The sequence below is a fragment of the Pyrgilauda ruficollis genome, unplaced genomic scaffold, assembly GCF_017590135.1.
Source record: "Pyrgilauda ruficollis isolate IOZ18807 unplaced genomic scaffold, ASM1759013v1 scaffold1, whole genome shotgun sequence".
NCBI classification, from domain to species: domain Eukaryota; kingdom Metazoa; phylum Chordata; class Aves; order Passeriformes; family Passeridae; genus Pyrgilauda; species Pyrgilauda ruficollis.
Window position 1 is genome coordinate 1,589,628 of NW_024508100.1, and position 23,378 is coordinate 1,613,005.

The following is a 23,378-nucleotide window of genomic DNA, read 5'->3' on the forward strand; positions in this document are numbered from 1 at the left end:
GCAACCTGTAAACATAAACAGAGGGGCTTTTGTCAGCTATTATTGGCAACCTTGATTAAACTCCCATTGATTTGGTAGCCTGCTGAAAAGTTCATAAAGCAGAAAACTAAATTGTTCATTAAATTGGCCAGGTTGTAGGTGCCAGGATGTGGATGCCTGCTGTATGTTGAGTTTGCTTCAGCTGCATGGTGTCTCCAGCAGGAAATGCAAACTCCTGTTGTTGTCCTGCTGTGCTGCAGGAGACCTTCTTAACATCTCCCCTTTCCTTTCCTGCACAGATGATGCCAGCTCAGGGAAGGACAGCCAGGTGCCTGAAGGCTCCAATGGAGAATATGAAGACCATTCTGGGAAGCAGTGGGGTAAGGAGCAGCATGTGTTTTGTGGTTTTCCTCAGCCCTTGGTTCAGTGCTGTTCCCGTGGCACATTTCTCAGTTGCTGAAGGAGAGGAAAGGCAGAGTGGCTGGAGTGAGTTCTCCCTACATATGGTCAAATAATAAACAGAGTGTCAGCTGAATGTGTTGGTGTGAATGGATCCCATCCAAGGGTCCTGCAAAATGCAGCCTGTGGTTGGCCCTAGGGCCCCCTGCCATTTACCCCAGCATGGCTCTCCCTTGTATTTGTTTTTCTGGGCAGCGACTTTTCTTTTGCATGTGCAGCTATTACAGCTTTCATAGACTCCCTATAAAAAGCATATTGACTTTTACAGCAGTATTTCCAAAAGTCTTCAGTGCCAGCATAACATTGCTCCCACTGAGGGCAAATGGGAGGTCTGACTTCACTTCAGGAGAATTAGCACTAAGCCAAGATGATATTTTTTAAGATCACCCTGTCTTTCAGACACCTGCCTGAGCTTCTCCAAGCCATGTACTGTTCAGGCATAAGATTTTTTAGCTGTTGCAGAGCTTTGGGGAACTGCTAAAATCTCACTCGGAACAGGCTCTGAATCACTGCAAAACTTGCAGGCCTGGTTTGGTCCAAGCACTCCTTGAAGGACAATAAGTTGTCAGGCTGATGCCAAACAGCTTTTGGCCATTACTACAGGAGTGTGATGTGAGTTTATGAGCTCAGTGGATGAAGCACAGCATTTCATTTTGCTCGTGCAGTACATCCCTCTCTTTAATTTTATAATACAGGGATGGCTTTGTACCACATTTGTGCCCAGGGGGAACCTCACAGTAGTGCTAGGGGTGGAACCTGACAGGCTTTTGCTGTGTGAGTCCCCACCACTTAAGTTGAGGCCAGTTTTCTTCAGCAGCTGGCAAACAGGGATGTGGTGTGCTGTGGTGTAGTCCAGGCTACACTTGAATTACATGTTTATCTCAGGCTGAGCTTGCTTGGGGAGAGAAAGGTAACCTGCACTCATTCTGGAGAGGGATGACAACATTTCAGAGCTGGAGGAAGGGTGTCTTAGATAAACTACAGGTCAGGAGTACTTCAGGAGGTTCAGCAGCTAGTACAAAGCTGCCATCTCTCCACTTTTCATTGCCATTGTACTCCTGGCAGAGCTGCTGGATGATGGATCAATACAACAATGCAACAATAATATTATGAAGAAAAGATGTAAGCCCTACTAAAATTATTAGGCATTGACAATCTCATGTCAGATTGCCCTAGCCCAATCCATTGTGCTGCAGAGTGTTCCTGAACCTCTGCTTTTTCTTCTTTTCATCCCTCCTGTCTCCTCTCCCCAAGAGAGAAATGCCTAGGGCCAGCCACCCACCCATCTAAGCCCTTTCCATCCAGTACTGTTCACCAGTAAATTGCTGGTGTGAGGTGGTGTGCAGGGAGGGTCAGTGTGTGTCTGCAGGTCTCTGGAGGATGATGGGTGAAGAAGCAGTTGGTGTTGTCACAGTTCTGGGCCCTTGGAGAAGTGTGAGAGGAGAAGCATGGTGGAAAAAAAAAGCTCCAGTTTACTTTCCATCTACCATCATAGAGTGGTATCTCTGGGGAGAGCAGGGAACTGATGTGGGGAAAGACAGAGACTTCCATCCATGTCTTTCCACAACTGACTGAGCTCTTAACCAGAAGACTTGAAATATATTTCAATCCATAGTCCTATTGTGACACTTTTTTTTGTAATTATCATGAAAGCTGGTAGTGGTAGTGACTGTCAGTACATAGAAGTAATGGTGGTGCACCACAGCAGACAAAATTTTTCAGATAATCACCTCACTTTATATGAGCAGTGTCAGCCTCAGGGGCTGATCCATGCTTCTCAAGGTGTCCCACAGGGAGAGGGCACCACTGAATTCCTTCGCAGGTCTTTGTGCTGACAGGCTTCCATTGCATTTAATTTTCATTACCTTTGGATAAATCTTCATGGTAAACAGCATTTCAGCCAGGAACCCGTGCACAACACTGTCTCTTTGTCCCCATCCACTTGTGTTTTCCCTTGCTCTTGAGTGGGGCATAATTTATACTGTACAAATGTGTGGGTCATGTTTATGAAGCAAATGCCAAGTGACGTGGAGGAGAACAAGCATGTGAATAACACAGAGGCACTTTGTAATTGCCTTTGCTGGCACTCCAACAAGCAAAACTTCTGTAAATGGAACAGATTTGGGGACAGACATTTAGCAGCAACTCAAAAGAGACCTTTTCTGCCTCTCTCACAGTGCTGCTTCTCCTCTTTCTCCTTTGTGTTTGCTGGGTCTCTTTTTCTCTCTAATGTGTATGTCTCTCTCTCTTTCTCCTTTTTTTTTGTTAACTGGCTTTTCTAAACTTGTCTAATTCAGGCTTTTGTCAAGGAAACATTCAGGACTGTGTAAATGGGATCTGGTTTCAGCATATTGCACACAGCCTGGAGTAGCTTTTGAGACCACATAATCACTTAACCTTTTTTAAACAGAAAGAGAAAGAAAGAAAGGCTGAAAGATCCAAAGAAGTGTAGCTTTACCTGTAGTTTAGTATGTATTTGGGCAACCATGTGCAAGGAGTGAATGCAGAACTCCAGACAGACTCATGGGAGTCACAGTGGGAGGAACACCAGAAATGTTAAAGACCTTTTTTTAGGTGGAAAGAGTTTCTGTCTTAAAATGACCTTACTGAGCAGGGGTGCCAGCAAGTCCTTCTGAGAGTTCAGAGTCACAAACCTGACTTTTCAGTCTGCTGGGGGAGTGTGACTGTCCTGGCTCCGGTTTGCTCTTTGGTATGTTAGTCCCAGCTCAGGAATCCTGTCCATGAGAATCTCCCCTCAGACCTGGAGTTCCTGGTCTCAGAGTAAATTACTGCCATATTACAGAGTAACTGTTCAGACCCATTGCATGGCTCTCCATGAGCCTTGCGGACATTTTCTCAATTTCCACAGTGACAGCCCTTATCAGCACGTCTCCCTTGGCTCAGACTAAAATTTGGGATTACCCACAGTGTGCAGCTCTGACAGGTTCATTGTCAGGGAGGGGGATTGTGCCTGCTCTGAGGGGACCTCCTGCAGCAGACCCCAAAGACCCCAGCAATTCAGGCCCCAGGACCTGTGGAGGGGGTTAGTATGTCACACTTGCTGCTCAGCTGTCACGGCAAAGACTTCCAGTGCCGGAGTTACTCCGGTTCATTGGATTACACATGAAAGCCTCTGCATGGAGAGCAAAGCATTTCTGAGCAGGAGTTTGAAATAACATGAAATGGCTGGGACCCAAAATGACAGCCAAGGGGGGCAAGGGAAGACTGTGGAGACAGATGGTTCCCCCTACGGAAAAGCACTCTGTGGAGAGGGGTATGCCAAAGGGTGTCCTCTTCCAGAGGGAGGGATGTTGGCCAAGGCTGCAGAGGGGAGAGGGCTAAGGGGTATGCTCACAAACCTCAGAGGGCAGTGGCTGCCATTCCCCAGTGCTTGGGGATAGGAAGCTGCAGAGCAGCCTCTTCCATTCAGGAAAGCTCCACTATAATGAACATCTCAGAGGTGCTGGCCCTCAGCCCTGGGCAGCAGGGCTGGCTGTCAAGTAGGAAGTTCCACTAGGCCATCCTGTAGCTGGCCAGGGAATCCCTACAAGTGCTTAAAAAGCATGTAGATGTGCTGCTTAAGGACATGGTTTAGTGGTAGAGCTGGCAGTGTTAGATTAATGGTTGAATTCAATAATTTTAGAGGTCTTTTCTGGTTTTAACAGTTCTATGATGGACTTAGAAGTGCCCCTGAACTGGCATTGTGTAGTTAAAGTAACTGTGAGAAATTTGTTATTTCTTTTAAATTCTTCATTGAGTTTCAGATTTTGCCAGGTGAGGGCCTTGCATTTCTCTAAGTTTCTTGTCTCTGTACTCTTAGAAATACTGGTGATTTCTTTGCTAAGACAAGATGACTGCCTTGACCCACGCTTCTATCCACCAGCTGCTATTGCTTCAGATTCTCCAGTTTTGGGATGGACTGCATGGGGTATCCTGTAATAACAAGCTCATAAAGTTTTATTGGGTCTTTCCATTTCTTTGTTCACTTCTCTGGACCATTCAACATGAATGTTTTGTAAATTGGAGCTGAATGAATGACATACGTTTAAGTTCAGACCAATGTACAAAAGTCTGTCTCACTTCTAAGACTTTCCTATGTATGTGAAAGATGCTGACTCTTCTTAAGTCCCTCTAAAGCCACTGAGAACTGAGAGGCAAAACATCTTCAGGAAATGAAGCTTCATGTGACAAGCAAAAAATTGAGAAAATGGTCAGCTTGAAGGAATCTGAGTTTTTTCCTTTGGTCTTGGCCAAGGAGTTTGTGGAATATGGTAACAATTACAGTGTGATTATGGGGCCGCATTTTGCCTTCAGCTGCAATAGCGTGATTTTGGTATTATTTTTTGAGATGGTCTGGTGCAATTGCCTTACAGACACAGAAATTCTGGGACTGTACTATGCAGAAGGTTAATGCAGTGGCCAGAGTAATCCCATAGACATTCAAATACATTGGGGTGGGTGGTGAATCCTTCCTAAGGAAAACAGTTCGAGCTGATATGAGGGAGAGCATACACCGCTATGTAGGGGGCTGCCTCTCAAGAAAATCTGGCCATAAGTCTTAACAACAGTTTCCTTCTCTGGTCATGTCCTGTGCTCACCACAGTCCATTCTGATGCCTTTTGCAGCCCGGCCCAGGTTCACTCAGCCTGCCAAGATGAGACGGAGAGTGATCGCCCGCCCCGTCGGCAGCTCCATCCGCCTCAAGTGCGTGGCCAGCGGCAACCCCAGGCCTGACATCACGTGGCTGAAGGACAACAAGCCCCTCACTGCCCAGGAGATTGGGGAGAACAAGAAGAAGAAGTGGACATTGAACCTGAAGAACCTGAAGCCAGAGGACAGCGGGAAGTACACCTGCCGGGTGTTTAATAAAGTTGGAGAAATCAATGCGACGTACAAAGTTGAAGTGATCCGTAAGTGCAGCTCTGGGAGGGAGAGCAGAGACGGGCCTTTGAGAAGGGGGCTGGCTCAGTCAAGGACAGTGGGGGATGATGCAGTGTTGATGGCTGGACATGGAAATGGGGAAGTGCTAAAAACATTAGAGAAAACACTGCTGGAGCTCTAGAATGAACCTGAAATCTGGGCAAGACAGAGTAGCAGGAAGACAACTGAGGAGCTGAAAGGAGGAAAGGTGCTTGGGAAACAATCATCTCCACAGGCACCTGCATGGTGAAAGTCTTGCCCAGTTCAGTCTTCCACAAGAGAATCAATTCAAGGACAGACAGAGAACTGACAGAGAAAGTCCTTTCAAGTAGCATGAGGCAGGGAGGGAAGTATCTAGGATAGCCCAGATCAGTATGTCAGAATGGGTGAAACCAGTCAATTTTAAATTTAATCGAGAAGTTTCCCAAGGAAACTTGAAAAACAAGGAATCTTATGACTAGAGTGACTAGCCAGACAAGGATTTAGGGCCAGATTCTAAAAAACGTTTGGCCATCTGAAGGTCCAGGCAGGTACAAATAAATTACTAAAAAAATAAAAAAAAACCACCCAAACCTTAAAAACATCCACTAGGATCCTGTCTGTGTCTTTAGATGCCTACATAGCTTTAAAGATTCAATCCTCAGAAGATGAGCCGTGGGGGATTACCCTGCATTGTGGTGAGGTAAATTGCTCTTCTTACTATCTAGCTATTCTGAGTCTTGCTCTCTAATCTTCTGTTTCCCTTATTATTGCTGAGGATAATTATACTCAAATCCTTCCTAAGTTTACCAGAGAAGAGCTCTTATTCTTAAATCATTGTTCTTTGCCTATGACATCATCATAAGTTGTCATGGAAATGATTACAGGGTAACCAACTCAAGAAAGAGAAGATGAGCTGAGTGGAGGGAAGATTGAATAGCCTTCATTAATGAGGAGCAGGGCCATGGAGGGCTGTTTCCAGCCACTTGGAAAGCATGTTGTTTGTCTGTGCATACATTTTAGCATGAGAAAGTTTATCCCAGTGTGAAAGATTGTTCTTAAAGGTAAAGATCTGTTCTCTGATAAGTCCTTTCCCTAGAATCACAGGAATTAAAAGCACATGTGGGAAGCTCTGTTGGGCTCTGAAGGCACAAACCTGCTGGACATCTGGGATTGATAAAGATGCAGCTGTGTGGAGACAGTAAAAACATGTGTTTACACTAAAACCAGGAGCAGAGGCAGGGAAATGAATCAAGCCCCATCCTAATGGCAGCTGTGGCATTTTCACTTCATCAAAACCAGACAGCACCAGGAACAAACCCCTTTCTGTGTCCCTGTTTATCTTGGTTTTTATCAACTTAAAGATGTATGTAACCTTTGTTTTCATTAGCTTTTGCTGGCTAGGAGTGAAAACAGTAACCAAAGCTGGAACCAGAGTCAAGGAGATAAGGGCATTAAGCGGTTTTCAGACATCTTTCTATTTTTAACATCATTCTGTGGAGCATTACAGGTTTTATTCAATTTCCTCCTTTTTTTCCCCTCCCCTGAGCCTCCACTCCTAAGTCCTGCTTATCTGAGTCTCAGTCTCCCCGGCTGTGATTGTTGCTCACAGTCCAAAGGCAAAGCCTACAGAGACTACTGTGGTATTTTTGTTTCCTAAGCACATCTTTAGAGCCCTCAATGTTGAAAGTATCCCGAGTTTTTGAAAGAGGGTCCATTGTTCCTTCCTTTCACTCCAAAGCCAGTGCTGGTGGGAGCTGTTTTGTTACGTGCTCAATCCAACAGTGTTTGCCATCAAAAGGAGTTGATGATTGCCAGCAGTTACCACCCACTGTGATACCATAATTTCTCCTGTGCCTAGGATAGAGGTTTGCATTACCTCCTTGTCTGGAAACTGTGACTGATTTATCTGATCCTAACACTAAAAAAGATTCAAACATTCCTCAGAATGAGGCGTACATTTTTCCTTTCACTTTATGTGGTGTTGACACAACCTTACGATCATGCTGGAAAGGATGGTCTTGTGAACCTCTTCCAAAATATAAGGGCTCAGAGGGAAACCATCCTTTTCTCCAAGTCTGATGTAGGTAGAAAGGCAACTTCCTTGTTATAAACAGGAAGATTCAGGTTGAGCATGAGAACAGACTTGTTAAAGCTTCAGACAATGGTGGAGTTGTTTGGAGAGACTGGAGAGCATCTAATATTGGAGGCTTTGGCAAGAGGCTGGCAAAATGTGTATCAGGAGAAGTTTGCATAAACCTCAGCCTGCCTTGGGGCAGGGAGTTGGACTAGACTGTGATTTTGCATCCCTCCTACACCTTTTCCCTGTGTTTCTGCAACTGCACGTTACTGAGGTTGGCAAACACCTTTGCCCATGGAGCTCCCTGTGTTTCTGTGCAGAGAGGACGAGGTCCAAGCCCATCCTGACGGGGACACACCCCGTCAACACCACGGTGGACTACGGTGGGACCACGTCCTTCCAGTGCAAAGTGCGCAGCGACGTCAAACCCGTCATCCAGTGGCTGAAGAGGGTGGAGTACGGCACGGAGAGCAAGTACAACTCCACCATCGATGTCGGGGGGCAGAAGTTCGTCGTGCTGCCCACGGGGGAGGTCTGGTCCCGCCCAGATGGTTCCTACCTGAACAAACTGATGATCACTCGAGCCAAGGAGGAGGATGCAGGGATGTACATTTGCCTCGGGGCGAACACCATGGGCTACAGCTTCCGGAGTGCTTTTCTCACAGTCCTGCCAGGTGAGTTGTGACATTTTCCCCCCTCTGTTATCAGTCATCGGTGTCATGGTATTTGGTAATTCAACTGCTGTTGCCCATTGGCTCCCTGGCCCTCTGTGATGCTGTGCTGGTTTAGGCTAGCCCAGTTCTGGTAAGAATGAATGGGGGACTGAATCAGCCCTGACTTAAATCAGTCCCTGCTGAAATCCTGGTGATATTTCCTTTTCTCCCTTTGTGGGGAATAACCACAGAATCACAGAATGGGTCATGGTTGGAAGGGATCACAGTTGGTCATCTGGTCCAACTTCCCTGCTCAAGCAGAGTCAATCCAGAGCATGTGGCACAGGAGTGTGTCAGGATGGTTCTGGAATATCTCCAGTGAGGGAGACCCCACACCCTCTCTGGGCAATCTGTTCAGTGCTCAGTCACTGCACAGTAAAGGAGTTCTTCCTCATGTTCAGTTAGAACTTCATGGGCATCAGTTTCTGCCCTTTCTTTGTCTCCTGCTGCTCAGCATAGTGAAGCAGAGCCTGGTCCATGCTCTGACACCTCCCTGCAGGTACTTACAGACATTGTTGAGGCCCCTCTCGGTCATCCAGGTGACATAAATTGAATTATCTACTCCTGGAGGAAAGAGGAGCAAGCTGGGAAAAGATACTGCAGTTGCAGACACTAAATCACTTTAGTGATAGGCTGCAGGATGGGAGAGGGGAACTGAATAACAGCACAGTTTTTGCAATCTCATTCCCTAAAATTCCTCCTTTCTCTTGCCATTATTTATATTGCTTTTACTGGTAAAAGGAAACAATGATACAGGCCCATAAAATGAGAGAAGAATAAAAGCTGTCTGGGTCACAAAGAAATGAAATGAATGAGTGTGAAAAACAGAATGATTGATTAGTTAAGTTTTTATCCAATGGTTCTCTGGGTAGAAACCAGAGAAGTACAAGTTCCCTTGTACCAAACTCACAGCTGCTGCCTTCCCTCCCCAGACCTCAGAGCTGGTGGCCACATCCAGCTGAGACTGTATCATTTGTGTTTGAGACACACCATCCTTGCCTGGTCATTTGCTCCTTTGTCTGCTGACTGTGCAGTTCTGCCCTGATAAATGTTTTGGATTTAGGACTGCAGCCTAACTGAAAGGCCTGTAAATACCAAGGAAAAAGCAGCATGGGTGGGATATAACTCAAAGCCTCTGGGAGTTTCTGACCTATGAGAGTCTGATCCATCTCCCTCTGAAATCAGGGGGAGACTTTCCATGGGTTTAAATGGGACTGTAGAGAGGCCTCATGCCAGAACCAGAGCCTGCAGGGCTGTTGATATTGGCAGTGATGGAAAAAGGAGAACCAGCTTGCCCTAAGATGCAAAGATGTGGTTGTAAAGCCATGAGTTAAAAAAGACCATTTTGCTTGTAAATCTACCAGATTTGACATTGACAGCTCTGAGGACCATGGGTGAATATCAAAATACTTTCTTTTCAGCCCAGCATAGGATTTCTGCCAACCAGCATGAAGACTTCTGTTTTCTGTGGTCAGCTGATAGGTCAGCTCTCTGATCTTGTCATGTTTTTAACAGGGGGCTGGAACAGACTCGCCTCCCAGCCTAAATTATCCTGTAATTTCCAGAGTTGGTGAATCAAAATTTCATCTACTGAGGTCAAAATATAGGTCCTCCTAACTTCAAAGAGACCACATGGTATATATTTAACATTTCAAGCTACCCATAGGATTATTTGTCAAGGAGAGAAAAAGACATTAGTGTCTTAAAGAAGTTTAGCTTGAAAGTTAAGTGATAGATGTTTGAATATAACATATTGAACGATTAAGATAGCCTGTGGTTTTGGAAGTTTTCTGGGTGTCTCCCTGCAAGCTGAATTCTGTGCCTGGGTATGTTTCAAGGCATTGGATATTCCAGCTGGTAGCTATCTAGACAAGGATTTTCGCAGCTAGAATCCTACCTCAGAACTCCTTTTGGGTCTATAAATCAAGAGATCAGGCTGAGAAACTGGAGTGGCTGTCCAGGGATAGCCACTGACTGCCAGCTGCAGAGAGATAAAGGAGGAGGTAGTTGTGAAAGATGATGTCTAAAGCATCTTATCTCCTCCAGTTGCTGAATTTACTGCCCTTGAAAAGCCAACAGCAGCTCCAAAGAGACTGGTGGAGGTAAAGCCCATTTGGGGTAGGAAGCTGGGGACACACTTCAATGCTGAATGAACTTTCAGCTCCCCATGGCTTGGGAGCCAAGGAGGGACCACCCACCAGCTCCCCTACATTTTTCCCTTCCTTCAGCCTTCGGCCCAACCACACAAGAAAGTCAAGCCAACACCTCCAAAACCCCTCATTCATTCCTGCCATGGTGGAGCACTGCTGGGTAGCTCCAGGATTGCTAGACAGGATTTCTAGAGGGTGTCTGAAGCCCTTGCAGGCAGTGCTACACCTGGCAGAGGTGGGTGGGCAGCGTGCTGTGGCTCTGTGCAGCCTGGTTGTGCCTCCTGGCCTGGTGACAATGAGGTTTTACTGATGTGTCCTGTGTTGTGTCCTTCAGTCTGGGCAGCAAAGCCCATTCTGTCACAGAGTGAGAGTGTTAGGAAACTCTCTCAGGCTGGCTCTAGTGTGCATCCATTAAAGCTTGGATAAGAGAGTTATAAAATCCCCCAAAGACTCCCCTCCTGACCCCTAAACCAGAGAAAATGAGTTGCTTGTCCTTCCAGGAGCACTGAAAAGCAAAGCAGTTACCAAACATCATGTGCTGGCTTGATTTCTCCCTTGTTACTTCGTCTGGCAGAGTTGCCAGACAGTCTGTACAACAGCCAGCCCGAGTGTGATGACATCTGTTTTGAATCCACTTTGCCTGCATTTCATTAACCCTTTCTGTCTCTCCCGTGCCACCACGCCCAGATCCCAAGCCTCCCAGCGCACCTGTGCCCCCTTCCTCGGCCAGCAGCCTGCCCTGGCCCGTCATCATCGGCATCCCGGCCGGAGCTGTCTTCATCTTCGGGACCATCCTGCTGTGGCTGTGCCAGTCCAAGAAGAAGCCCTGCTCCCCCCCGGCCGCTGCCCCCGCGCACCGCCCGCAGCCCCGCGACCGCATCTGCGTCCCCCAGGTCCCCGACAAAGACTGCATCTCCTCCATCAACTACGAGGAATACGTGGCCCAGCAGCAGCATTTACTGTCCCAGGGGCCCGGCCTGGCCCCTGCCATGGGCTCCAAAATGTACCCAAAGATTTACACGGACATCCACACTCACACCCACTCGCACGTGGAAGGCAAAGTGCACCAGCACCAGCACATCCAGTACCAGTGCTGAGGGCTGGCCCCGTGTACAGCGGCTCCTTTGGGCTTTTCCTCGTGGTACCTCAGCAGAGACTGCTCCAAATCAGCTCAGCACTGCCAGCAACAGGCAAAGCAGACAGAAAAGGTTATATATGTAATTTTAAATATATATATATACATATATATATAATTGTATATGCGTGTGTGTATGTGTGTATATATATATGTGTATATATCTATATCTATCTATATAAATATATATATAATAGAGAAAGACACAGAGAGAAAAGAGATTTTTTTTTTTAATTATTGCAATCAGGATGTAGCCGAGGAATAATGAAGGAACTCCAACTCACAGCAGAGAGGCAACTGTCTCCAGCAGCAGAGCCTTCCTGGATGTTTTAATCAAAGTGGCAACAAGTGAGATGGGACACAGGGATATGAACCAACACCTCCTTCCCTGTGTTATTGAAGGGAGCAGGTAGAGCAAAAGTGTGTGTGGTACTTTTCTGGATGGGCCTGATGCCTGCTGGGCATCCCTTGTTTTGGTGGGAAGCCCCCAGACCTCTCCTGCTCTGAGTGACTCAAGCTCTAACGTACTTGAGGTTTAGTGCCAAAGCACCAGGATACATAACCCATTAATCTCTTCCAGGGAAAGAAAATAACACAAAAGAGGGTCTGAAAAAAACCAATTTCTGTTCACAAGGTGAAATGCCACATGCTTCTCAGCTGTGGTCAGCACAATCAGCTAACCAGGCTGGTTGGTTCACTTTCTGCAAGGTGAAGGCATCTTGTTTCCTATGGGATGTTCTGCGGATCAGCTCCACTCCCCTGGTCCTAGGACTCAGCGCCACTGCCAGGAAAAAGGAAAGAAGGAAAAAGGAACATTGTACAGAACACCTTTATATTTATATTTAAGAAATAATAATAATTAATAATAATAATTGAACTGCTGATGGTGAAGAAAGCAAAACACACTGTCCTTCTCTGATGGCTTAGAGTGACAAGCTACTGGATTTTCTGCATCAATGCAAAATACGTGAAAGCATTAGAAAAAATAGTAAGAAGCAAAGAGAGTGAAATAATCTTGTAGGAAAAAATTGCATTTGAGAATTATCCACCTAGGTTGTGTGTGGTTGTCCCCTCCCCTCAGATATCACTTCGTAAGTGATAAAACATTGCAGTTCAAATGACAGTAAAAACAGAAAGAAGAGAAAATAAATAAGGACCATATTAAATACCTATATGGACTGGGAATGAATCCATTTGCAAAATATAAAACCTTTGTAATTCTATATAGAGTTTAAACAGAAGTCATGTATATTTAATTTATTTTGTTAAACAAGAAAAAAAAATGTATGATATTTTCCTCAAAACAGGCATTTCTATATGTATTTTTGATCAAAGAAAATAAAGATTTTTTTTCAGGTTCTGTAGATGCCATGCTCAGAACACACCTGATGTAGCTTGTGACCAACTGTGCTTCTCCTGACCTGGAGGCCACCTGTCTCTATGCCTTCTCACACTAGCCAGGTGTCATCTCCTGTCACCTCAGGTGCTGCTGGTGCCATCCTGTCCATCAGAAACTGACCTTTTCCACTGTCTGTATCCTGACTGGGGGGGTCTGCAGTGGCCAGATCACTTCTCATGGACCCCAGCCATCTTCAGCAGCAGAGTTCTTCTCTCACAGGGAAAACTGTTTCACTGTGCTTTTCTGGGGGGTGTGGGGAGGATGATTCATTAGTTTTTTAAGCCCAGACCTGCAGTGGTTTGTTGGTTTGGGGTTTTTTTTTAAAAGAAAATTTTGTAAATCAAAGCATAATAATTTGTGAGGCTGTAAAAGGAACTTTGGCCTCAGGGTGCTTGGAAGGGGAAATCACGAAATGTGGGTGAAACACTTAATTTGTAACTGCAGCTGCTTTAGGAGCCAGTGGAGGGTGAGCTGGGCACAGTCAGGAGAGAGCACAGGAGCTGCTCCCCTTCAGGGGGGCTTGGACCTTCCTTCTGCTGCACACCACGGAGAGGCACCCAGCTCTTCAGGGGCCAACATTTTCTTTGGAGAAGGCAAGCTCAGCAATGATGAAACTGTTTCTCTTCTTTTCATTCAGAGTTTGATGGTTTAAAAAAACCCAAAACAAACAAACAAAAAAAAAACCCAAGAAAATTTGAAACATGCTAATTTTTATGTTTGGAATTACTTCCTTCTCAAGCCTGTTCCATGAAAGAGATCCTCACCAAACCAGCTGCTCCATTTAAAAGTGTAACACTTTATTTAATCTGAAACAAAGCTGTGCTTTAGGCTTTGCTTTTCTCTGAACATTTGTGGAGCTATTTGCTCGGTGTTGACCCGCAGTGATTTTTTCTGGTGGTTTGTTTGAATCACCAGCAAACCAAACAGTTCCCTGTTTGCTCAGCCGTGGTGCTGTGAGATGGGGCCCCCATTCAGTGAAACACGTCAGCTCCTGCTTTCTTCACCAACACATTCTGCTCCAAAAAGTCCCTTTCTTGCCCTAGGAGGAGGTTACCCATGTAATAACCCCTAGAGGAAGACCATCCTTCATGATGATCCTCCTGTAGAGGTTGTAATAAAGCAGCCCATTGATAACTAGTATTCTTCAGCAGGAGGGTTCAACACAAATTTATGAAATCCCTAAAATTCAGATTAAGGATGTCTTCATATGCATCCTCTCAGCTTCAGGGAGAGCTGAGAGGAGCTTAAGTGTGAGCACTGATAAAAGGCATGATTTAGGCAGGAGTTCTTAATGGCTGAAGTATACTGAGTCATTTCATTTTAAAAAATAAATTTAAAAGCCTCTATACACTAAGGGCATTGCCTTTATTTCAAGGAGACAGTCAGTATATGTTTCCATTAGAGATACTAAAGGCTACATCTCATATCTTCATGTGCCTGTGGGAAGCTACTTACTACACGCAGTATGTCCCAAACTCCTGCACATTCCAGCAGCATTAGGGGCATGGCAAAGGGCAGGATTCCCCTGTAAGCCCATGGCAATTCTCTGCTCTCTGGGCCAGCGTTGTGGCAAGGGGACACTTCTGAGCCATGCTCTGGGGACAGCACTGACACCGCCTTCAGAGGTGAGCACTGGGTTTGTGGGGCTCAGCCCTGAGCAAACCCTGAGGGATTTTGTGATGGCACCAGTCCAGGTGGCAGCTCTGTCCCTGAGCCCCAGAGAGGGGTTGGTGCATTAAGAGAAGCTCTCCTGCATTTCCCATGCAGCACAGAATTCCAGGCTGTGTGCAGCCCTCTCCACCAGTGCCTTCTGCCCTTTGTGACCCAGCTCCGCGGTGCTGTACCATGCAGGCAAAAACTTCACATTTTGTCAGATGGCTTAAGTGGAAGGAGTGGCTTCTTCCTGCCCTTCAAAGATAAATCTCTAGTGCTGCTGACAGAGCTCTCCAAAGGCAAATGTTGCATTAAACTACCCCGTGTAGGCAATGCATCAGCGGCTCCAGGGCAGCTGCAGCTCTCAGCTGTGGCACTGAGAAGGCAGCTCTGGTTTTGGATGCACCATGAGAGATGCTATAAAGGTCTTGATTTGCAGAAAGTGTGGGGATTTCATCCTGCCTTGGCTATCTGCTCCATCTTGACCACCAGAAGAGGTGTGAGATTGCCCCCCAGGAAAATACCATCACATGCCCTGTTTAGGAGGGGCTCTGTTTTTTGTCTGGGCCTTGCACTGGCTTGCTGTGCCTGGGTGGATTTCACATTTTTGAGGAATTATTTTTCCTTCACAAGGTACCTCTAAGACCTTTTCTGAGTCACTCTGTCCCAAGCCCTACTGCATGCCATTGAATTTTAGGGCTTGATTGTGCCTTGCATATATTGGAAAGTCTTCCACAGTTTAAATAAATTCAACCAGGTCACACTTGTGTATGAATATGTTTCTTATTCAGTGGGAAAAAATCTGGATGCATCTTCATTCCTAAACAGAGGGTGTTCAAAGAAAACCATTGTCTTGTTTGTGGTAACTGACCCTATGTTGAACACAGAAGATTTTTTATTTTATGTATTTGTATGCATATGGGCATATAGATGTACATGTCAGGCTGTGATACAGAAGGCAGTTGTACTTTTAAAACCATGGAGCTTCAAAGATCAAAGGAATTTTAGGCTTAAAACTCACTATCTTTATTAATTTTATTTGCATTACAGATCAAACACGGCTTTACCTACCAGTTTGTGCGTGGCATTTTTTAACTTTGTATGGACAATCTTTCTGTGGTTGGCCCCTTTCAAACTGAAAACTTATCAGACATTGAAGATGAAAAGTGTTCTGTGGTTTTCATTTGGTAACAAATACAATAACTGAACACATCAAAGGAGACAGAATGGCACAGTGTGTCTGTGGCTTTGTAATAAAAGTTGCAGAAAAAAAAGGAATAAAAGCCTGGCGTTGTGTTAATATGTTTTAGAGTTCTGTGTTTTGAAGGGAAGTGTGGCTCTGTGTGGGTGTGGGTGTGTTAGCACACATAGGAGTGTGGCAAACAGAATTGTAAAGTTACCTGTGTGCCACAGCTTGGTCTGATATTTTGTGTGGGTTCTGTGAATCAAGCAGAGGCATTATTTTTTTATTATTTGGGAAAGGTTTCTGGGTTTTAGTGAAAAAGGGCAGCTTTTAATCTGTTCACCTCTAGAGCCAAATGCTATAACTGCACTAGGAGCCAAATTTTAATTAGCAAAATGGAATTTTGCAATACCTGGACTGGACCAGGGATTCCAAGGTCAAGCTCAGCACCTCCACCTCTTTTGAGGCAAACCTGTGAGTGTCTCACTACTCACTCCAGAGGCAGTAAATGTCCAAGCTGTGACATCTTAAGTTCAGAAAAGCTGGCCCTCACCCAAACTTCATCTTGACCTGACCTGGGCCTCTGACCCAAAAATCGCTGTCTAGAAATTGCACACTTGGGGTAGGAAAGGGGAAATATTTCTCTGTTGACTCCATTTCTGTGGCTGTCTGAAACTCTTGAGAGGTTTGAAATATTGGAATAAAGACCTGGGGAAGATGCAGAGGTGAGCAAACCCTGGAAGGTGGTCAGATATTAATGGGGAATTTATCATGGCTTTCCTACCTGGGCAGCACCTCTGCCTACATAAGGAGCTTTGAGCATGCCCAGGACTCCAGATTGCTCAAAGCGGATGATTAACATTTAATCATTGGAAAAGATCCTTACAATCATGGAATTATTACCCATACAGAACTTGTTCCAGCTCTTGGAGATGCCAGTGGGAAAAAAGTCCCTGCAATGTCCAGTGGGAAATCAGTTGGATACATGGAGCCATTCCCAGGTTTTTACATCTTTTCCCTGGCTGGCCCATTGGCAGAGAAATATGGGGCAGAAATTAATGGCCCCAGTGTGAAGTCAGACACACATAAATGGGAAATGCACACACTTTGGAAGGAGCTATCCAAGGAAGAGGTAGACACTGCATGTCTCAAAATCTTCAAGGCTGGGTGCTTTGTGGACAGCATGTGGCTGAATGCAAGATTTTGGGAATGTTACTGGGATAAAGGGATTCATGGAGCCCAGATGAGTTCATCTAGTGGTGCCTTCTGGCCCTAAGGAAATGCAGAGAATGCAGAGAACAGAAGATGCCAGATTTTGTCCCTGCACCTGGCTGTGCTGCTCGCAGTGAGCACCGTGGCTGCATGAGTGACCTCAGGCAACCATGGGCACAGGGCTGCACACCCAGGCTGCTCACCCAGCTCCAGCTGCCTCCAGGCAGGATGATCCCAGCCCTTCCCAGCTTACTGCTGCAGTCATGACATTATTTACACAGAGTGGGGCTCTGCACCCACATTTTCTGCCCTTGGTGCAAACAGCGGCGCGTCCCCGCGTGCACTCACACCGCTCCATTGCAGGGTCTGTCTTTCAAATGTGCTGGCATGGCCTGGGGCTGCCATCCAGTGTGTTGGGGTGGGGTAGAATCTGTCATCCTACATGTCCTTTGGCAACCAGCTGAGGGAACAACGTGGTCTAGTCTGGAGACGAGGAGGATGGCTTTGGGGGGGACCTCTCCACAGCTACCTTGCTCTCCACAACTACCTGAAAGGAAGCTGTGGTGAGGTGAGGGTTGAGAGGATGAGAGGAAATGGCCTTAAACTGCAACAGTGGAAGTTCAGATGAGATAACTGGAAAGTATTTTTCACTGAAAAAGTGGTTAGCCATTGGAGTAAGTTTTCCAGGGAGGTAGAGGAGTCACGGTTTCAGGAAGTGTTCAAGAGGTGGCTGGATGTGGCAGTTAGGGAGATGGTTTTGGGGTGATTATGGTGGTGCTGGTTTGACAGTGGGACTGGGTGATCTTGAGGTTCTCTTCCAACCCTGATGATCCTATAACTGCAGAGAGCACCAAGACACAGAACCAAACTGGTGAGAAAAATTCAAGACACCAACCAGTATCTTCCAGTTACTTACTGTCCTTAAAATCTTTAAATCTCAAACTAGACATAAGGAAAAAATTATTTTACGATGAGCATGGTGAAACACCAGGTTGCTCAGAGAGGTGGTGGGTGCCCCTTCCCTGGAAACATTCAATGCCAGCTTGGTCAGGTTTCTGAACAACCTGATCTAGTTGAAGGTGTCCCTTCTTATTGAGGGGGTGGGACTAGATGATCTTTAAAGGTCCCTTCCAACCTACTCCATGCTGTGAATCTATGATCCAAATGTGCTGGGATGGTTTGGGGTCTGTTATCCAAAAGTGATGGGATGCATCCACCTGCCAGATCAGTCCTGTATTCTGGACCTGTCAGAAAATGCTACTAAGTAGGAAACTGTAGGCATAGACTTTGTTTTCACCATATCTTATCAGCAGAGCATTTCTTTGCCCAAAATTCTCAGCTTTTAAAAGTTTGCTACAAATGTAAAAAAGCCAGAAGCAAATCCCAGCACCAAAAGTGTGGATTACTGTAGTTGGAAATAAGAGCTAATGGCTGATAAAACCACACTTAAAATACTGGTGTTATATTCACTGTTAGGTGGCACATGTCTATTTATGGAGTAGAGTCTGGAGAAAAGAGAATGCCCATTTTACATTTCGTTTAGCCAAGGCACCTTTCGTGTGCTTACAGCTCCAGGTCTTTGCAAACAATATATGGAGCTATGACCTTTATTTGTCCTCATTTTAGTTTATGCATTTTTTCTTCTTTTTTCTTTTCTTTTCTGTCAGTCTGCTGTAATTAGGATGTAACATATCCTCCAATATGCATGGACAACAGCAAAGCAATGAATGTTCTTTGTTTTCCCATTTTCACTAACCAAATCCAGTCCAAAGTGCTATTTCTATCCGAGCTGATCTATGCTTTAGTGAAAGGAGTAATAAATAACATTTTAGACCAGACTTCAAAATGCCTTTTTCCTTTGATCTGAGTAATTAAAGTCAAGCTGCTGTTCCTGAGCGTTTTCTGATGGAATTACACGAGTTACACAGCTCTTCATTTGTATCTTATTAAGCATTATGTCTTATTGATGCTGTCAAACAATTAGCACCTAAATATGCCCCACATTCTCATAAAGAGGCAGTAGCAGTGTTAATGTTAATGCCCTGGTTAACAGTTTGCTCCCATCCAGAGTCCACCATCATGCTTGAATGCCATTTAATATCAATCAGGACTTTACTGATGCCCTTCTGAAGTCGTTCTCTTCTGCAATCTTTTAACTGTGCAGCGAAGTGAGAAGAAGTCAAACAATAACGTTAAGTAAAAATGGCATCTCTCTTAAGGCAGGATTTTTTGTAAGTTCATTGCAAGTTTTGGCTATAAAAAGGCGAGTGCTTCGTGGCGATCGGTCATTTTGACGTTTTTATGGTGTTTTTATTACCCCTGGCTCATTTCCATACTAAAGAGAACATTTGTAACAATACTTGCTCGCTCTGTTATGATTAGGATTGCGCTTTGTTCGGCTGTTGCTGTGCCCAGTAATGCTCTTGGCACACGTCCTCCCAGACCCCGCGGTGTATTTATTCAAAAGGAAGGAAAAAGAAGTGTCTACTAAAACAATAAACTACTACTGCTTGTGTTAACGTGGCCATAGCTTCCTTGTGCTGCAGACAATCAGTTAGAAAAGCTGTTGGGTAAACTTGCTCCTTCTTTGCTGAAAAAATAAATATTCATGAAGCTCACAGCCACTTTTTTTCTGTGCTTTGCTATTGGGTTGAAAACTGTGAAGGATTTTAAAGCTAATGATTTAGAGACAAGGATGGAGGTCCAGATCCTGGAACTAATAGGAGCTCAGATCTGAAATACTAATGAGGACCTGGGTGAGGGTTTAAGGCAAATTTCGATTTTTAACTCCAATATTAATGTTATCCTGCATGTAAGGACAGGTTCAACCCAATATTAATTTTATTAATCTTGAAAATTGAGTACACTAATATATTCACTAATGCTGTCTGAGACAGGGGGTGAATGTGAAAAGAGGAGTCATGAATGGTAGGGAGGGGCAATTAAAAAAAGATAGGGAGTGGTGTCATGTCACCAGAGGTTTCCAGGGTCAAGTCAAGTCAAGGCTTTGGCCACTCCACATGTGTTGGATCCCAGGAGGCAGCTTGAGTACCTGTGGGGGCTTCCTCAGACCCAGGGCAAGCTGGGGCACCCAGTGCCCACTGTGTAACAGGCAATTTCTCTTGAGCCCATCACTGCAGAATCTTTTATTTAAAATGTGTTTGTATCTTGCCTGGCTTGCAAAGATGTTTTGCAAGTTTAGATTCATCTTTTTTGCTAAGTGACTTGGCGAAATTAACAACAGCGTAATCATAAGCTTCCTACAAGAGGGAAGAGAAACTGGCACTTCCCAAAGGTGGTTTGGTTACTGGGTGGAGAAGAAGACCCCTGGTGTTGTTTCCTCTTCCACTAAAGTCAACAAGATAAGCTGAGTTTGTTACCCATGTAGCATGAAACAAAAGGATGAACCTGGCTTTGACAACAAAATGAAACACAACTCTGGAAAAAAAATACAGAAATATGCAGCAAATTGGTGAAGTGTCCATTTATGTTACCTTTGCCCAAACCTGGTAGAGATGTCAGCAAACAGAGGTGACTTTCCTTATGCTGCTGTCTTGTGCAGCCTGGGAGGCTGGTGGTCTCCTGAACTCTCCCTGCCTGTAGGAATAGGAGACAAAACAAGATGATGAGAGGGTAGAGGGGTACAGGGTGGGGTCTCCTGCAGGTCCAAGACCCAGCTTTCATCACTTGGCTCCAGCTGCTGTTTGCGGGCCAAAGCCCTGGGCTGCTGGGGAACCCAAGCTGGCCTCTGCCATGGTTCAGTGGGAGCAAAGAGCTCTCCCACTTGACATCACAAGAGGAGAGTTTTGATGTTTATCTGAAACTCCCTTCAAAATTGCATTTGCGGTAGAGACTGCGTGTAAGGACAGGTTCAACCCGCTATCACAGAGAAGTGATAAAACACTTTTCTCTCATTTTGGTTCTTAAGACCTAATACTCCCATATGCCAGAAAAGATTTGTAAGGGGCCATAAAGTCAGCACAGCTCTGTTTGCACTTGTTTTTTGGTTCCTTGACAGTGCTGCTGGGGCCTCTGTGCAAACATGACTCTGCAGTCAGCATTTAAAGTGCCAGTCCCCACAGTATTTGATTCCTCTTTGCTGGAATGGACCCAAAAACCAAAAGCTGGAAAATCACATGGGCAAATCAATGTCAAAATAGTACTTAGAAATAACTTACTCATGAAATAATTTTATAAGATATGATATGCATTGTGCAGGTAAATGGTAACTTTCCATTTCCAGAGTATCTTCACACCACACATTTTCGACCACTAAAAATTTCTACATCTCTGTGAATCATAGCAATAATCACTCTCATTCTAAAGAAGAGAAATTGAAATGCAGATAAATGAAAACGTCATTATAGAGCAGGAAGAGCAGAAATTTGAACTTGGATCCATGCACAAAATTAATGTCTGTCCAAAGCCATCACCTTCCTCATTATGTCAGCAGTGCTCGCTTTGATACTGAGAAATCACTGCACATCTGTGATCTCTTCTCCCAGGTAACAAGAGACAGGACAAAAGGAAATGGCCTCTAGTTGCACAAGGGGAGGTTTAGATTCAATATTATGAAAAATCCCTCACAGAAAGTGTGGTCAGATTTTGGAACAGGCTGCCCCAGTGGTGGATTCACCATCCCTGGAAGTCAAAAGACATGTGGCACTTGGGGACATGGATTAGTGGTGGCCTTGGCAGTGCTGGATTAATGGTTGGACTCAATGATCTCAGAGTTCTTTATCCACTTTAACAATTCTATGATTCTGTGTTTTACTGTCTTTCAGAGCATCAGGAGTAGCAAAGAAAGATGAAGGTCAATTGTACCCCCAAACTAGAGCTGGTGGCAAAATGGGGATACTGGCAGCCCCACTGGGGAGGCTGTGTCTGAGTCCCAAGCTCAGTTTCTCAGTCAGTTGAAGGCACAGCCAGTTTGTTACTCTGCTTGGGGTCTTCACTTGTCCTTTTTTCTTCCAAAACATTATCTAAAAGGTGAAGATGTTTCCCCAGGTGCTGGATGAGGCAATCAGAGTGGTTTGGGTTAAACTTGGCTTCATGGAAGTCACAGGGATTCTTATGCTGGACTTTTTGGGAGGCAAGCTCATTTCCTTTAAGAAGCTGGCAGCCTCCTGACAACTGCTGTCATCAGCACTCTGGTATATAATTTTTTTCTCCTTTATTTTCTGGACAAGTATGTACAAGAGAAATGTGAGGGGAAATTTTTACCATCCTGGAGGAACGGTGCAAGACGTGTCAACATCAAACCTTTGTCCTATAGCTACTAGAGAAATTCAGTTGTGTGTGGTTCCAACTCATGCATGTCAAGCATTCAGAAGCTTCTATCTAAATACATGTGCTGTCCTTAAGAAAGCTGGGGGGGAAATAATGATAAATAATTCACATTTCAACTAGCACTAAACGGAAATTTTACCAAGGAGGTTCAAATTATTTATTAAACACTGTAAAGTCCCTCCAGGAGTATCAGGCAACAAATGATAGACAATATTTTGGCAGTAAAGAGAAGTGGTTGCTTCCAGCAATTATGGATGACCAGGCTGTCCAGGAAACATGTTTGGATTGTTAATCTTGATAGTTTTTCATTGTTGAGATTGTGGTTGAAGATAGCAGTACAGCAACAACTATACCAGGTGTAGATTTTTTTCTAGCTATGTGTTAAATTTTGAATGTTTGGCTACTCAAAATTCTAAAAAATGGTCATGAAAAATATGAATTTCCAGAATCTTCAGTGTGTGTGCCATTAAAAATAATTTAATATAAAGATAAGTTCCTGATGCTTTTTTAATTTTACAGAAATAATGAAGAGAGTTTGCAGAGACAAAATCTATTACTGCTGCATTTAGTGAGGAAGTTACAGTTATTTTCTTCTGCTTAATATATGTGTCACCAGTGCTGGTCGATAAGGAAAGCCATTTTGTTGTTTCCAAGACTGTCAAATATTTGAGCTGTCCCCTGGCAGTATTTTTAATACTTTCAGTCAATGTCCCTAGGATATTTTACAGTATTTGGAACTCAGAAGCCAGATTTTTTTTTTTAAACTTAGCAGATTAAATGTGTAGCATTGGAGACATCTTTTGGTCTTGCCTCTGGCAATGCCTGTATGTAAGGAGAACTAGTCAATAATTCCCATTTTTCCAAGACAAAATACCTAAACTGGAAGCACCCGAATTCCGTGAGTCTGCCAGGGGCCCGCAGCCTGTAGTGCTCTTCTGTCCAACCTTTCTTTGAAAATTCAATCAGCTTTCCCTTTTAAAACACACCCAGAGGGTTTGACACCTTTTTATGTGATGATCAGGTGCTTGTAACTCTCACTCGAGGTGCGAGAGAAGGGCTCTGTACGTTGCAGCCCTTCCAAATTTTCCATCCAAAGCCCTGTGAATTGCTCCAAATTTTGACTTCCTGAGCACCCTCAGCTGGGCATCCTGAGGTTTTCCCTTGTGTGGGGGTGAACACAAATGCTGTGGACAGGCAGGGAAGGAGGCAAGGGACCTCCAAAGCTGC

At 44.8% G+C, this 23,378-nt stretch overlaps 1 protein-coding gene across 3 annotated transcripts in view; it reads left to right on the plus strand.

The window, feature by feature from the left end:
* FGFRL1 (fibroblast growth factor receptor like 1) overlaps window positions 1-15,770 on the plus strand; it is a 168,062-nt gene extending 152,292 nt beyond the window's left edge. For all 3 annotated transcript variants that reach the window (XM_041472195.1, XM_041472117.1, XM_041472278.1), the window contains exons 4-7: window positions 279-359; window positions 5,064-5,348; window positions 7,738-8,091; window positions 10,968-15,770. In XM_041472195.1, coding sequence (XP_041328129.1) covers window positions 279-359; window positions 5,064-5,348; window positions 7,738-8,091; window positions 10,968-11,377 — 1,130 coding nt within the window. In that variant the 3' untranslated portion in view covers window positions 11,378-15,770. The remainder of the gene's footprint in view (window positions 1-278; window positions 360-5,063; window positions 5,349-7,737; window positions 8,092-10,967) is intronic.
* The last annotated feature ends 7,608 nt before the right edge of the window (window positions 15,771-23,378 follow it).